Source organism: Vulpes lagopus, chromosome 15 (assembly GCF_018345385.1).
Source record: "Vulpes lagopus strain Blue_001 chromosome 15, ASM1834538v1, whole genome shotgun sequence".
Classification (NCBI taxonomy): domain Eukaryota; kingdom Metazoa; phylum Chordata; class Mammalia; order Carnivora; family Canidae; genus Vulpes; species Vulpes lagopus.
In genome coordinates, this window is record NC_054838.1 from 2,065,252 (window position 1) to 2,081,869 (window position 16,618).

The following is a 16,618-nucleotide window of genomic DNA, read 5'->3' on the forward strand; positions in this document are numbered from 1 at the left end:
TGAAGCAGAGGGGCAGGACCCAGGTTTTTCTAAAACTAAAGAGGGAGGCTCAGCATAGCATCTTAGCCCCCTGGTATAGACTTGCCTGATGTTGTGCTGGGACAGGCAGCTGAAGCCGTGCACATAATCCTGATTTTGCCAGAGATACTATTTGAAACTAATCTAGGTATTTCCACTGCGCTGCTTGTGTCATTGTCAAACTCAGAAACACTGAAACACTGACTCTTAACTATGGAGAACAAAGTGGTGGTCACCAGAGGGGCGATGGGGTGGAGGCGACGGGGGATATAGGTGGAGGGGATAAAGAGCACACTTATTATGATGTGCACTGAGTGATAGAACTGTTAAATCACTATACTGTATACCTGAAACTAGTATAGCACTGTGTATATTAACTACACGGGTTTAAAATTAAAAAAAAAAAATTTCTTTTATATTTTCCATTTAAGGGTTTTGCCAAAAGCTCCTATACACTGAAATCATGACTTTTAGAGGCTCTTTTGTGGGCTTGGTTTGAATACTTATTCACTAGATCCACCCAAGTTTAGGTGGCCAGTCATAAGTATTCATATCTTATGAAATTAATAGTGTTTTGTGACAAGTTTGAATCTTTTAGTGTTAATGAAATGCTTACATATTGTTTTTGCTAGATTTGTTCTTTATACCCTTGGTGATAGATATTGTAATCTTTTGGTTAGTGGCTCACACCTGGAAAATCATGCTGGATTTATTTTTAATTTCTGTCTTTTTTAAAGTACCACTTATATGAGAAGATGTTCTACAACAGCAACCTGGATTTTTTACCACCAACAGCTACAATCTCTAATCTCAACCTGCTGCAAGCTGCTCTCACCAGGTAATAAAAGAATGCTTTCTTTTGATTATCATTACTTATCCTGTTGGATCTAAAACATATTGCTCATATGTTATTTTTAATTTTTAAGTTTTAACATATAAAATCTTCTCTTTGGGGCGCCTGGGTGGCTCAGTTGGTTAAGTGTCTGACTCTTGATTTTGGCTGAGGTCATGATCTCAGGGTCATGGATTGAGCCTGTGTTTGGCTCCCTGCTCAGTGGAGAGTCTGAGATTCTTTCTCTCCCTCTCCCTTTGTTTTTCCCCTCCCCTGCCCTCACGTGCACCTGCACATGTGCACACATGAGCTCTCTCTTTCAAAGAAATAAATCTTTTTAAAAAAGGAAATTATCTCCTAGCTAAAATAAACACAAACATTTATAATCATCCAAAGGAATATTATACTGTGTATCATTTATTTTTTATTTATTTATTTATTTTTTAAAAGATTTATTTATTTGAGAGGGAGAGAGAATGAGAAAGAGAGGAAGAACACAGGAGCAGGGGGAGGGAGAAGCGACTCTCCACTGAGCAGGGATGACATATGGTCCATCCCAGGACCCTGGGATCATGACCTGAGCTGAAGGCAGACGCTTAACCCACCGAGCCACCCAGGAACCCCTATCATTTCTAACTGTAGTTGTGACACATCCACATATGACTTCCCAGATACAGTCACTCTTCTGAGCTTCAGATATTTATTTTTCCACTATCACCTGTAGACACACACAATGGGCCAGGAACTGAGGATGCAGAAGTGAACAGACCGACATGGGATTTGCACCTGAAGGAACATACAGTACGTGGGGGAGAAAAATCAGTGTGACTTATGTTCCAAAGCTGAAGTATAATAAAGAAGTGAAGATTAGGTTGAGATCTGAAGACTGAGTAAGATTTATCTAGAAGAGTAAAGGTCATTGTGGGCAGAAGAAAGATGTGCAGTGGAGGCGGAGACCCTGGCCTATCAGGGGAAGCGAGAGAAGTCTAATATGGGCTGGAGTGGGGACTGTTTGCTCTATGGCTGTTCTTGACTTTGCTTCAAATTTCTGCTTCCCTTATTGTCCTGTAAAGTCTTACCAAAAAAAAAAAAAAAGAAAAATCTCATTACATTAGGGAACTAAGTTGAAACATACTTTTCATCTCATAGCATTTAACCCACAGCCAAAAATATTTGTTGAATGAAGGCATAGACTGTAAAATAGTAAATTGTGTTATTTTCCTGACCGACTGGCTATTAACTTTAATCCTGGCCAAAGCTATATGTTTTAGGTATATTTAAATTATGAATAATTTGGTCACCAGTCATTTTTGTTGTCGGATTTCCAGGAGATGTGTTACAGTTGTTTACAAACAGTACTTGGAAAAATTGTGTTTTAAAAAGCCATCATCTTTTCAGTTCTACTTAAATTATGGATACTCATTTACACTGCATTTATTTCTGAAAATGAAAAAATTCCATACCATTTTTGGTAAGAATTAATATCCCTAATAAAAACAAGAAGAACAAAAGTAACCTGTCTGATATCTAGCATTGCTCTTAGTCAGTCCATTGAACTCATGTGGAAATCTCCATGAAACATAAAGATACAAGTAAACAAGGAAGATCCTGGAATGATGATGTTGGCACAGTTTTTCATCTCCCCGAATTTCTCCATAGGATATCTAGAGTACAAACCCCAAAATTCAGGGACACCATCTAAACCAAAATTAGGGGACAGATATTTCCATGAAGCTCAAAAATAGAGACAGACCTCCCAAAGCCACAATATGTGGTATCATAAATCGTGTAGAGGAGGAAGCAGAGGGGAGCAAGTAGGTACTGGGTGGCATCGAAACATTCCCAAATCCCTAAGGGACAGTTACTGGCACTTGCAGGAGGCCAACTTGAGAATAGCAGTCAACCTGAGAGGGTACTTGCCAATTCCAACGTAGCTGAGCCTGAGAGGTCCAGGCTAAGGGACAGGGTTAGCCTGGGCCCTCGGGAACTCTAAGAACTTCACAGACAAAACTCTCATCTGTGAGGAAGCTTCCTTCTGCGAAAAAGACTCCAAATCAAGTGGTCCAGGGACAGTAAGGACAAAGGAAAAAGAAGTTCCAGATAAAAGTAAAAGAAGGAAACCAGGAGGTCTTAGAAGGTTATCAGCCATCATTTTGAAATACAGCTTAAAACCATAACCAAAGGTTTCTGAATCATATTTCATTTTAATAATTAAGGAAAAAAATTCACATAAAAATTAGAAATGTAACATGATTAAGGTTTCTTTTCATAAAGTTATTTTAAGGAAAAAAAAAAGAGAATGAACAGCAAAATATCATACCTATAGCTAATACATGCCAGAAAGCTATGACCCCAAATATAAAAAATATTCTAGTTTTTCTATGTTTCACTTTTGTTTTCTATTTATACCTACTTCTACGAGTCAAAAAGACATTAATGAAATGATACAATATAGGAAAGAATAACTTACATCAGAGATAGAAACTCAGAAATGGAATGATATGCTCAGAAAGGGAAAATTTTAAAACTCACTAAAAATGAAGACTAAGCCAGAAGGCATGCAATATTCGAATAATAAGCACAACAGATAACACCTTTGGATAAAATGAGAAGATTAAAAGGAGAAAAACATATCAAAAGAGATGAAAGACCTGAGAGAAAGTAATAAATTCTTTTAAAAGACTATTTGAGAGAGAGAGAGAGAGAACAAGTGGTGGGGAGGGGCAGAGGGAGAGGGAGAGAGAAGCAGACTCCCTGCTAAGCAGGAAGCCCTATGTGGGGCTCGATCCCAGGACCCCAGGATCGTGACCAGAGTCAGTCAGACCTTAACCGACTGAGCCACCCAGGTGCCCAGAGAAAGTAATACATTCTAATAAATTTTAATTAACAGATTTAATATACACATAATGGGAGTCCTTGAAGAAACCCAAAGTAAAGAGGATAAATATTAAAAACTATGAGTCAAAATATTCTTGAATTTAAACAAAAAGATTTGAAACATTGAAAGACCAAACCATACACTCCCTGAAAAAAAGTTGCCCCAGAACAAGAAACACCAAGATAGTCTGTGAAATTACTGGTCTTTAAAGAGGAAAATCTTTTGGGCATCCAAGTAAAAATACCAAGTTATTTATAAGGAAAAGAAAATGAGATTACCAATAAAACTGTAGTGACATATTAAAGATGCTGTGAGCCAAGAATTTTATATTTAGCCAAACTGATTTTCAAGTATAAAGACCTTAAATTGCTGTCAACATGCAAGAATTTAGAGGATATTGTTCTCATGGGTCCTTCTTGAGGAATTTACAAGAGAATAGGATTCAGACAACCAAAATGAATAGAGCACAGAGCACAGAATAGTTCACAGAGCACTGGTGCTAAGCAGTAAACTTTATTGACTGATAGAATTAATCACGGGAAAAACATCTTAAAAAATTGGGAAACTAAACTACTGTTAAGGGCTGCACATTTTGGAGCTAATACTCTAAATCAGGAAAACAAGATAGTGAATGCCATAAAAATCAGGAGAGCTCTTCCATTTGGGGGAGAAAAGAGAGGTTTATGACTGTTTGGGGTATGTGGATGGGTTCTGGGGTGACTGGCGATGTCCTATTTCTTGACCTGGATGGCCTTTCATGTGCCTTACGAAGATTCGATAAGCAATGCATTTGTCTTATGTGATTTTTCTATGTCTGTATTGTGTTTTATCATGAGAAAGGGTTTTTAAAAATTCATTTTGAAAGGCTAATAATACTCCCAATAGTAAAAATAAAGACAGGTAGTGATAGAAAGATGGCAACTACCTCTAAAAACAAAGACAAAAGTTACAGCAATTTCCTCCAAAGTTCCAAAGTCTTTCATTATGAAAAACTAAGAATGCGGTGCATTGGAAAAAAAAAAAAAAAAAAAGCTCATGAGAATTCCACATTGAGCATATTTAGCGGTTTTGGCGGGGGATTGGTAGGTCAAATTGTGCTTAATTTACTTCTGGAGAACAGGAGCTACATGGTAGTTTAGGTTTTTGATGTGAAAGATTAAACCTAATTTTCTCTTGTCACAAGTTCTCGGATTCCTTGTCAATCGTCCCTTTCCCTTCGCACAGTTGCCTCTAATCTGAACTGAATGGAGGGGCTGGGGAGGAGTACCCTGGTGCTGTTGTCATGACTTACGTCGAGAAGTTTCTGTATGATCCTGTGGAAGCGTTCCCTTGCATCTGAGCCATAAGTACGAGTGGGAACCACATTTCATAGTTAATAATTACTATGGCTTTAGGATCTACGGGGCCAGCGCTAGATGGGCTGCCATGGAAGGACGACCCAAGGAAGGACTGCAGACTGTTGACTCGAATAAACCTGGGTGTGAAGGCTCTTTCTTCTGCCTCAGTTTCCTCATCTGTAAATTCGGTTGGGGCACCTGGGGGGCTAAGCATCTGCCTTTGACTCAGGTCATGCTCTTGGAGCTCTGGGATCGAGCCCCCCGTTGGGCTCCCTGCTCAGTGGGGAGTCTGCTTCTCCCCTTCCCTCTGCCCCTACCCCCCGCCACTCGTGCTCTCTCTCTCTCCCTCTCTCAGATAAATAAAATCTTTAACAAATAAAAAATTAAAATGGGGATGATGGTTCTTACTACAATTGTTAAGAGTCAAGAGAATGTAACACATTGAGCTGAACACGCAGCACATGGAAGGTGCTTAATGGGAAATTATTTGGTCCCATTCCAATACCATCCGTCCTGGATGGTCCGAGGAAAACCAAGGGGCAGGGGGGTCAGGGCTGCTGGAAAGGCAAGCGGGTTACTAGGGCCTCAAAATTGCCTCAAGTGATTTCTAGGGGAGCATGAGACACAGAAATTATTTTTCCTTTCATTCACGAGATGACCTCATACTCAAGTGGTTTTGCTGGCAGCAACTTTAATTACTGCAAACCCGAGTATTACAAAGGGAGCCCCAGGGGCTGTGTCTTGGCCCAAGACATCAGCTGGGGTTCACAACGGCCTAAGGAGCACAGCTTGTCTCCCCTTGAGAACCCCAGACTCTCCCAAGAATACACATCTTAAAGGTCCTGTCCCCGGACTCAAACCCTGAGGGTCAGCACTAAATCTGAAACAACTCATTAAGAAACCCCAGCGTGATTTTTTGATTTTTTTTTCTTTACAAAGTTGGATGGAATTACAAGTAGACTCAGAACCCAGACAGGTTTTCTTTGTTTTCTTCCCAAGTCTAAATTGCATTATTTGGTTGGTTTTTTCATAACTCAGAGCCATTTGTATTCAAGAAGGGCTGTGTGGTTTTCTCAAGCAATTTCTTGGCTAAAAACTTCACCAACACGGGTAAACTCGTGTTTTTTCTTTCCCCGCTGAGGCCCCACACTTCACAAGTGTTTTCTGGTAACATGTATATCAAACAAGTAGCTGTTTTAAAGTCAGGTTGGGAGGCCGTGCTAATGGTAGGAGCAATTGCTAAGGGGCCAGGAGCCAAGGAATAATCATATTTTTCACTCATAACGTCCTCAATCTCTAATACAACCAAATGTGTGAAATGCTGCTGGGCTGGCTTACAGAAATGCTAGCAGAAATCCAGTGAACGCTGGAAAGGATGTGTTCTTGTACTCCCCAGAGGCCATTTCAATATTGTTAATTCTTAACTGGCCTGGCTGGTGTGTTTGACAAACGGCCCACTAGAAACATTTTTGGTTTGACATTATTTTATTCATCTGATGGAGCCTGCACGCAAGGCGCTCATGCAGATGCAAAACTGGGCAGCAGTCGTAGGCTCTTCTACTTTCCAGCAAACGTTTTTTAAAGGTTTCAAAGGGCATGCCAGGTATTAAAACGGTCCTGTAGGAAGAGAGAAGCAAGTCCCCCGTAGAGGAGACTCCTGGAGCTCCGGGCAATCGCATGGAAAGCTTCGATCCCTTTCTCACCCCCAAATGGCCAGCGGAGGAAGCACGATCGGACGGTGTTCCCCTGTGGGTCCTGGGGGCCGCTCCCTGGGCCGTAATGTAGTGCAGATGCTCTGAGGCGCTGGGGCTTCAGCTCTCCCCTCGCCTTTGTGGAATAAAGCATTTCCCAAGTATTTATTTAAATTTTTCCACTACAATTTGTAACCTTGTAAGTTTTATTCAGCGATTATACAGCTTCCACGGTGGTCTCCACAAGGCCACGTTTGACCACTTCCAAGATCCGCGAAGTTTCTTTTACCCCTTTTCCTCTTTGTCGCCGCCTATTCTACTCCTGATGTTGGTGTTTCAGAAAAACATAGTTTTCATCTTCACCTCATTATTCTTATTAGTCTAATCCCCACTACACGTGCTAATGCAAGTTGCTGCTGCCAGCAAATAATGCACTCTTAGCAAGAGGAGAATCGGAAACTTCCAGACTGCGTGCTGGAACGAAGGCAGCCTTGCTAGCGCGGGCTGAAGCCCGTATCCCTTCGGCCTGACTTTCTGATGAAGAAGGGTTACTCAGAGATGCTCACAAGGTTACTTTTCTAACGAAGGGCTCACAAATGTCCACAGTGCTGAGAAAGGATTTTTTTTTTTTTTTTTTATTTATGATAGTCACAGAGGGAGAGAGAGAGAGGCAGAGACACAGGCAGAGGGAGAAGCAGGCTCCATACACCGGGAGCCCGACGTGGGATTCGATCCTGGGACTCCAGGATCGCGCCCTGGGCCAAAGACAGGCGCCAAACCGCTGCGCCACCCAGGAATCCCTGAGAAAGGATTTTTGACCTCTTGACCTCTGCTCAACATCTTAGCAGACAGACATTCCCTCTTACTAGGATTCCCCGAGGGACCGCGGTGTGTCAGGCACGGAGCTAGTGCTGAAGGTTTCAGCCTGCGGGAGCTCAATATGACAGCGACGGCAGCTTCCTTTCAGGTTTATTCTGCTGTTGCATACTTTAAAAAAAAATTATTTATTTATTTGAGAGAGAGCGAGCACAGTGGGAGGAGGGGCAGAGAGAGCGGGAGCAGGGAGCCTGATGTGGGCTGGATCCCAGGACCCGGGGACCAGGAGCCGCAGGCAGAGACCTACCCAGCTGTGCCACCCAGGCGCCCCTCTGCGGGTTGCCTTCTTGAGAACATCCTAACTTGGTATAATCGCTGAAGATAGCAGTGAATAGAAAAAGTATAGTTTACAGTGACTATTTCCCATTGGGTTAGATTATGTCATAAATTCATTGAAGAAATTACCATCAAAAGCACAATGAGGTATCTCACCTCCCACCTGTCAGGATGGGCTAAAATCAAAAGCATGAGAAACAGCGAATGCTGGCGGGGCTGCGGAGACCCAGGGAGCCTCACGCACTGCTGGTGGGCGTGCAAACTGGGGCAGCCGCTGTGGCAAACAGCGGGGAGGGTCCTCAAAAAATCAAAACCAGAACTAACATACAATCTGGTAATTCCACTACTGGGTATTTGCCCAAGGAAAACAGAAACACTAATTTGAAAAAAATGTACATGCCCCTATGTTTAATACAGTGTTATGTATAGTTGCCAAGATACGGAAGCGGCCCGGGCGTCCATCCATAGGCGAGTGGCCCAAGAAGATGTGCTGTGTACACAATGGCATATCACTCAGACGAGGATGAGTGACATCCTGCCACCTGCAGCTACATGGATGAAGTCAGAGAGTACGAGGTTAAGCAAAACAAGCTGGAGAAAGACAAATACCGTATCACATGTGGAATTTAAGAAATAGATGGACAAAAAAAAAAAAAAAGGAAGAAGAGACAAAGGAAGAAACAGATTTAAATATAGAGGACAATTTGGTGGTTGCCAGAAGGGAGGCAGGTGGGGAGAGCATGAGTTAGATAAGAGGGATCAAAAGGACACTTATTGTGAGGAGCACTGGGTAACGTAGAGGATTGCTCAATCATTATTGTACTCCTGAAGTGAGTATAACTCTGTATATTAATTATATGTAGACGTTTAAAATAAATAAATAAATAATTAGTTAGTTAGTTAGAAAAGAAATTATCCATGGGGCGCCTGGGTGGCTCAGCAGTTGAACATCTGCCTTCAGCTCAAGTTGTGATCCCTGGGTCCTGGGATCGAGTCCCCCATTGGGCTTCCCTCATGTGCCTGCTTCTCCCTCTGCCTGTGTCTCTGTTTCTCTCATGAATTATATATATATATATATATATATATATATATATATATATATATATATAAGAAACTATCCAGAAAAGTATTTTTATTGATTTTGGGGGGAAGTTCAGGGACATAAGATGCAGCTTTGGCCCTGCTCTTTAAAAACTATATTGATCCAGATTAAAGGTCTAAATCCTTCTGAAAAGGATTATCTCATTACATACTGCCCCACATATATACACCTGACAAAATTGACAATGAGAGTTTCTTTACCAAGTCTTATCCTTTTCTCCCAGGAAAGCTTTCATCCTCAAGGCAGTTGCTGAGCGTTTCACAGAGTTGCATGACAAAAATATTGTCTAGATGACAAATGACAAAATACTGACAAGCATCTGAGAAAACACAGGCATGGAAAGGCCACATGCTTTTGTCCTAAAGCTATTACCTTTCCGATTTAGCCTCTGAACACAATGTTATAATCATGAAATGCTCTAATAACTATTGCATCCACCTGCCGCCCTATAGTTTTGAGAGCATCTAGGTGTGCATCTGTCATTAAACGCTAATCCCTCTCCCGCTATTTGCTAAGACTGTGCAAAATGCTGGACTCTACTGTTTTTATTGGTCTGACCAGCCCTCTAACAATTGAGATGACAGCCAAGAACCAAGAAATAGATATTATCACTCTCACTTCAGACGCACGCATTCAAATTCTCCAAACCAGTAATCCTATTTGAATGGGAAAGTGCTAGGAGGGTGTTTGTCTCCCGAGGGAGGCGTGTGTAAAGTAGCACCAGGCTATTATTATTTTTGGCACCTAAGCAAGAGTCGAAACCAGGCTCCTTGAAAAAAATCTCCATGGAATGCAAAGTTCGCCTTCGGCCTTCCTGTCTCCACTTTCCTCTCTCCACCGGCTCCTATTCGGGCAGTCCCTCCTCTCCATTCCCGAGGGCCTTCATTTATTCATTGCATTCGCTCACTCACCTGTCAACTGGTTTTCCGACAAGAGCAAAGCACTTTGCCGGCGGGGAAGCAAAGCTTGGAGAGAGGGGGACCACGCTGAAGGCCGCTGCTGGTTCTGTTACAGAGATGAGTCACGTCCAGGCCTTGCCACAGGAGCAAGACCATGGAAGATGCTGCCACTGAGGGCGCATAACTGTGAGAGCTGAGGACGTAGGGCACCCGAGTCCTACAGCAGCTGACACCTGCCTTCTCTACAAGGGACCCTCCCCTCAGCCAGAGCCTTGGAACCTTGGCCACACACAAGAATCACCAGCAGCGTCTTTAAAAGTCTTGATACTTGGGTCAAATCCAAATCCCATTCTGAAAAGTCTCAGGAGAATGGACCCAGATGTCAGCATTTTTCAAATTGGCTACTCCGACGTGCAACCTCGCTTGAGAACTATTGCTCCAAGTGTCCCTTCTTTTATTTTTTTTTTATTTTTTCAAGGATTGTATTTATTTACTAGAGAGAGAGAGAGAGAGAGAGAGAGCAAGCATGAGCAGAGGGAGCAGCAGAGGGAAAGGAAGAAGCAGGCTCAATGTGGGGCTCGATCCCAGGACCTCAGGATCATGATCTGAGCCCAAGGCAGACGCTTAGCTGCCTGAGCCTCCTCCCAGGAGCCCCTCCCATCTTCTTTTAAATCTCAGGATACAGAAATTTGAATATCACTGTCCACATTACTGTGGGAAGGAGCAGAATAGGAAAATATCTTCAGGAAACCATTCAGTCTTCTCATCCTCTTAACTAAAAACAAAGCAAGTCCTCTTCTGTAAGTTCTTGAAGTAAAGAATTAAAACTTACAAAAAAAAAAAAACACAAATAAACAAACAAACCCAGGAAGGCCTTTCTTGGCATGTGGTACAGTTGGAGAGATTCAGGGAAGAAATGTGATCCTCTGCAGGGAAGATGAGATTGAGTAGGTTAAACCACCTGGTTAGCTGCAAAGGTCTTGGACAAAGGAAATGCAATCCTAGCAGGTGGCCTGATTTGTTTCTGACAACAAACCTTGAGTATTTATTTCAATAAATTTCACCATATTAGATCAGTGACCAAATTATCAAGTCGTTTTAGGATTTCCAACAACAAGATGAAACAGAAGGCAAGTCATACATCAGGACTAAGGATCTGACCCTAAGTGTGAGGGATGGGGGTGAGCATTGGGAAACTATAACAAAGAGCCCCCCCGCCCCCCATTTTTGGCTGCTGTTGCGAAATTGTGAACTGTGTTGCGGGGATACAACAAGTCTGCTGTCAGCAAATAAAAACTTAGTAAAAGAAGATAGAAGAGATTTATTTGGAAGTGTTCTGTTGACTTCTGGTGCCAAAAAGCATCCTTTCCATGTTCTTCCTTCATATCATTGATGGTGAGGTGGATTAGGAAGCCTGTGCGTCAGACAGACCTGGATTCTAACTATGGTTCCTCTTCCACTACCAGTGAAAACTTGGATTATAGTTTAATTCTCTGGACTCCAGATTCCTTATCAGTGAACTGGGGGATAATGTCTATTTCAGAAAACTGTGGACATTAAACAACAAATAATTGGGTTGAGGCTCTTAGTAATTTCAAGACTTTTTCCTACTCTTTGTTTTGTCTGTTGTTACTGATGATAATCTGTAAAACAGCTTACATTTAAAAAAATATTTATTTATTTATTTATTTAGATTTTACTTATTTATCCATGAGAGGCACAGAGAGAGAGGCAGAGACACAGGCAGAGGGATAAGCAGGCTCCCTGTGGGGAGCCTGATGCGGGATTCGATCCCAGGATCTTGGGATCATGCCCTGGGCTGAAGACAGATGCTCAACCACTGAGTCACCCAGGCATCCCTACTTATTTTTTATTTTAGAGAGAGTAGGAGCATGGGTGAGTCGGGGGAGCGGCAGAGGGATAGAGGCAGTGTCAAGCAGGCTCCCATGACCCAGAGGTCATGACCTGAGTCAGAATCAAATCAGCTGCTTGACCCACTGAGCCACCCAGGCACCCTAAAGCAGCTTCAATTCTTGCAGATGTAGGGGAGATAAAAACTACGTAGGCCACAAGTGTGCTGATGGCACAAGTAGGTTCTTGGGCTGGGGTGGGGGCTGGGTCGTCGAAGACAGAGTCTTGCCTTGAAGAAACTCGATCCAATCATTGGAGGCAAATGATCAGCTATTTTTGAACCTCTGTTTACCTACGGAAAGGGTCTTGCTCTAGGTCAGGGGTGGCAACCTCCAGGGCAGGCAGGGCCCTCGCAGGTCTGAGGTGGGAGTGGGGGCACACTTTGTGCAACTGGCCCGTGAGGACGTGCTCTCTTCCCCGGGGCACCCTCTGCTTACATCATGCAGGTTCCTGGCATGCAGAGATTTGGTCTCTGTGTTGCCAGATTTGATTTTTCACATAAAGTCAGATCCATATTTAATATAAAATCTCCCAGTTTTTAAGTGTTGACAACTAATTCTATTTTCTTTCAGCATCTTGTGGGCCAACCAAAACATATCCGCACACAGCCTGTGCGCTACCAGTTTTGCAACCTTTGAAGTCTGAAGGTCCTTTTCACCCCCAGCGGCCTCTGCTCCGGGAGCCCAAGAATAGTTGGATGTGTCCCACAGGAAGGGTTCACCCTGCAGATTGGAAATGCATAACCCCCACCTCCAAATAAGTTTCCTGTTGTTAGTGTTTCATTATCCATAATGCATGTTACCTCCCAGGCAATTCTTATGCAAACGGCCTTTTGTTCCAAAGTTAAAATCAGTTACATTTCCTGTTCCTTGCCCCAGTGCGTAGACCTAATTTTCTGCATGTTAGTTTTATCTTTTTTTTAACACATCTGGTGGCTGGTTTCATTCCCCAGGGCCCTACTTTATTTTGCGCCAAGTCTTGGGCGGTAAAAATTTAATGAAGTTCAGCATTTATAAAAGTCTTCGTGAAACACAGTCTTCCATCCTACCTGCTATGAACTGAACAGTGCTCCACCCACCCCCCCAGTCCAATGGCGAAGCCCTAATCACCAAGGTGACTGTATTTGGAGACAGAGGCTTTAAGAAGGTGACTAAAGTTAAATGAAGTTGTAAGGGTGGGGCCCTCCTCCAATAGGACTGGTGCCCTTAGAAGAAGAGGAAGACACACCAGCAGCACAGGTACAGAGAGGAGAGGCCACGTGGGAACCCCATGAGAGGGTGGCCATCTCCAGGTCAGGAAGAGAGCTCTCACCAGAAACCAAACCTGCCGGCACCTTCGTCGTGGACATCTGGTTCTCAGAACTCTGAGGACAGAAATTTCTGTTGTTTGAGCCACCTACTCTCTGGGATCCTCTTACGGTAGCCCTAGCAAACTAACCCAACACCTGTAACTAGTGTCTTTGATGTCTGATGCCTCTGGGCTTTTAGGATCCTTTAAAATCTCAGTAATTCTCAGAGAAATGCCACTTTTAGGCTCATCTTCCCATCTGACTTCCCACTAGGGCCATTATGGAAACTGGGTATCTCCAATCAAAAGAGTCTCCCTTCTGGGAAATACATCAAACTTTGTATAGAGTGGCAAGATATAAAGTATTCTGTGACTCACCCATAAAATGTGAGATAAAGGAAACCAATCCTTTTCCCAAGTTTTAAAACTTGTCCTCGTTTGTCAGATGCTCCCGTGAGTCGTACTATGCCTACTTTCTTGAGGCTGGAGAGCCACTGGTAGGCATGTTCATCATTTTTTAAAACATCTTCAAAATCCAGTGTAGGTATCTGGAGCTCTGCGCCCCAGTACTGACATTCTGTGAGTAAGAAAAAGAAGAAACCAGATGGGATTACATTGTTTTTTATAAAAACCAAGAACCTCAGGGAAGGGACTAGTTCATTGAAGTCAACCTCTGATTTATCATGGAATTTACGAAATTTCAGTCATATTAAATTGCTCAAGCTACTAGTTTTTCTTCCCTGGAGCCATGTCAGTCTACCATATACCTCCTGCCCACCGCTGCCCGACCCATGACAATATTCACTATACCTCATTTGTTGAGAGAATGTTTAGCTTATGGGTAGTTCTTGATCTCTATGTCCTTAGGGCTTTTTTTTTTTTTTTTTTGCCTGGACTCTTGTTTGGAAACGTCCCCACTGGGACACTGTGTGTTTCAATGGCCATGGGACATTGGTCAACTCCAAACAGATGATAAAATCTGAATGACTTAGAACGGCATATGCGCATTCCTAGAGGTGGGAGGAGTGTTTGCTTCAGTACAGCTCCTTCTTCCTCTAATTTCACCTGATAAGAAGCTTTCTCTGAGGTCAAATCATTCTTTGGAGTCAACAGAAATGGTCCATGGGGAAGAAAAGATGAAAGGTGTGGTCCTGGGATGCATATAAAATGCATTTTGCATAGATCCTTTGATGACAGCACCACTGTAGATAAAGTCAAATGCCTTCATTGGCTTTCTAATTCCTCATGACCAAATGCTCAGGAAAAATGTTTACTTGAAGAAACAGAAAGGAAATCAAATGGAAAAAAATAATTTGCTTTGCAAACCAGGCTCTCCCAAAGGAGGCAGAATGTAATTTTGCCAAGGGAAATAACTCAGATATTAATAACTGCCTTCAGGAGAGACCTAACTCTAGCTAATCCATTTGATTTCTTTATTTTTTGGAAGAAAAAATTCTGCCTTAGGAAAGCAAACCTTCCTTAACAAGTGACAAATGAGATCTTATGATCTCAATATCACCCTGAGCAATGCCTCACCTCTCAAACTGGGGCATGTACATCATGTCATAGAAAACAACCTCAAGCCCCCAGTTTAAGAATGAGGAATGGATCAGTGTTCCGCTGTAGTTGTTGTGACTGGAAATCATTCCCTCTTCTTTGACGTCAACATGGCTGTTTCTGCAGAAACAAGGATTTCTTAGGAGTCAGATAGTAGCTTTAGAGGTGAAAAAGTGCCTGTGGGTTCAGGAGGTCACCTCCTGCTCTTCCACCAGCTAGTTAGCCACCAGCTAAACAGTCATATGCAGCTGGTACCAAATGAAATAGGATATGAATAAGGTAAACTATATGGAGGCACAGGGGCCCGGGTTTGAATCATTGTCCTGCATCTTACCAGCTAGTTTCCTGGTGTCTTTTCTCTTATAAAATAGTCACAATTATATTTACTGTGCAGGTCATCTGTTGACCATGCAAAGAGCCTAGTAGAGTGCCTGGCACAGTAGACAACCGCTATTCCTACCACCTATAATAATAGCTGAGTATTTGCTGAGCACTTTCTAGATGTTAGGCACAGTGCTAGGTGCTTTCCACATGTTATCCTTTAATGTCCACAAAAAAAAATTTGCAAAAGATGCTTTCAGCATTCCCAAGTTATAGTGAAGGGAACAGAGATCCAAATCATGCGGAGCTAATGATTTGCAGAGCTAGTTCGTCGAATCCAGGCAACCGATTCCAAAGTCTATAATTTTAATGACTACACATAAACAAGTGATGCTTTGAAATACTGTTGTCACCTGTATTTTTATAACCTATGTCTGAGTGTCCATTGCTTATTCCGTCCCTTACAAAGGAAATCCACTAGATAAAAAAGAAAGCAAAGCAAGTTACACTTAGGACCACTTTGTCAGAACTTGTTCAAGCATGGGGGCTTAAAGATAAATCTTGAATATAACACTCTGTGTTAATTATACTGGAATTAAAAAAAAAATTCTATACCTGATCTTAGCCATAAGGCCAAGAAGCAATGGAATGAAAAAAAAATATATATATATATCTTTGCTCCTAGGTAGGATTTTAAATTCAGAAAAAGCATGATGAGTAGGTTTCATTATACAACACCACCACTGCTGTCCACCTTTTGTGAAATGAACCAAGGCTTAAAAACCAGCTAGCTTCTCTTCTTTGATTCATACCAGTGTATTTCAGGAGTCCATGATAATTTGATTTTACTTAAGGCCATTATCACATTCCAGAAAGTGTCAGTGACTGTGTGTCAGGGAAATAGAACACATAGAGATTGAAAACATATTTTCCAAGTTCATATTTTGACTCCTTTGTGGATTCAAGGAGGATCTCCTTGGGCACATACTATATATATATCTATAGACGTTTATAGCATGTTTTAATGAGTTTTTGTTTCTTTCTTTGTTGGTTTAAAGATTTTATTTATTTGAGATTGAGCAAGAGAGAGAGAGAGAGAGAGAGCATGTGAGCGAGCATGAGCAGGGGGGAGTGGCAGAGGGAGAGGGAAAGCAGTTCTCCACCGGGCAGGGAGTCTGATGCGGGGCTCGATCCCAGGATCAGGACCCGAGGGGAGGACAGATGTTTAACCCGATTGAGCCACCCCAACCCCCAAGTTTTTGTTTCTACATGAATTGTTTTCCTATTATAGAATCTCTCTCTCTCTCTCTCACACACACACATACACACACACACACACACACACACTATTCTTTGTTTTAAAAACACAGAATGAGTTAGGTTTCAATAAATATGTTACTCTTTACGTGTATAAAATTAACCATATTCACACTGAGACTCCAACATAAAGCCAGGCTCTCAGTACTCTACACAGTTAGTCTTCCACTATAAGGAATTTCTGATTTACAGGACATTATACTATCAGAGGGTGGTAACCAGGACTTTTAAGTTCTGCAAAGTTCACAATTTTCCAACTAAAGCTCTCATTCTGTCATGGCCCAGCAAGGACTTTACAAAAATCGGCAACCAAGGG

General features: G+C 42.3%; 1 protein-coding gene across 2 annotated transcripts in view; it reads right to left on the reverse strand.

Moving 5' to 3' along the window:
* Positions 1-16,618, reverse strand: part of BBOX1 (gamma-butyrobetaine hydroxylase 1) — a 59,804-nt gene that overhangs the window by 20,378 nt on the left and 22,808 nt on the right. For both annotated transcript variants that reach the window (XM_041730516.1, XM_041730515.1), the window contains one exon: positions 13,486-13,684. In XM_041730516.1, the coding sequence (XP_041586450.1) occupies positions 13,486-13,684 (199 nt within the window). The remainder of the gene's footprint in view (positions 1-13,485; positions 13,685-16,618) is intronic.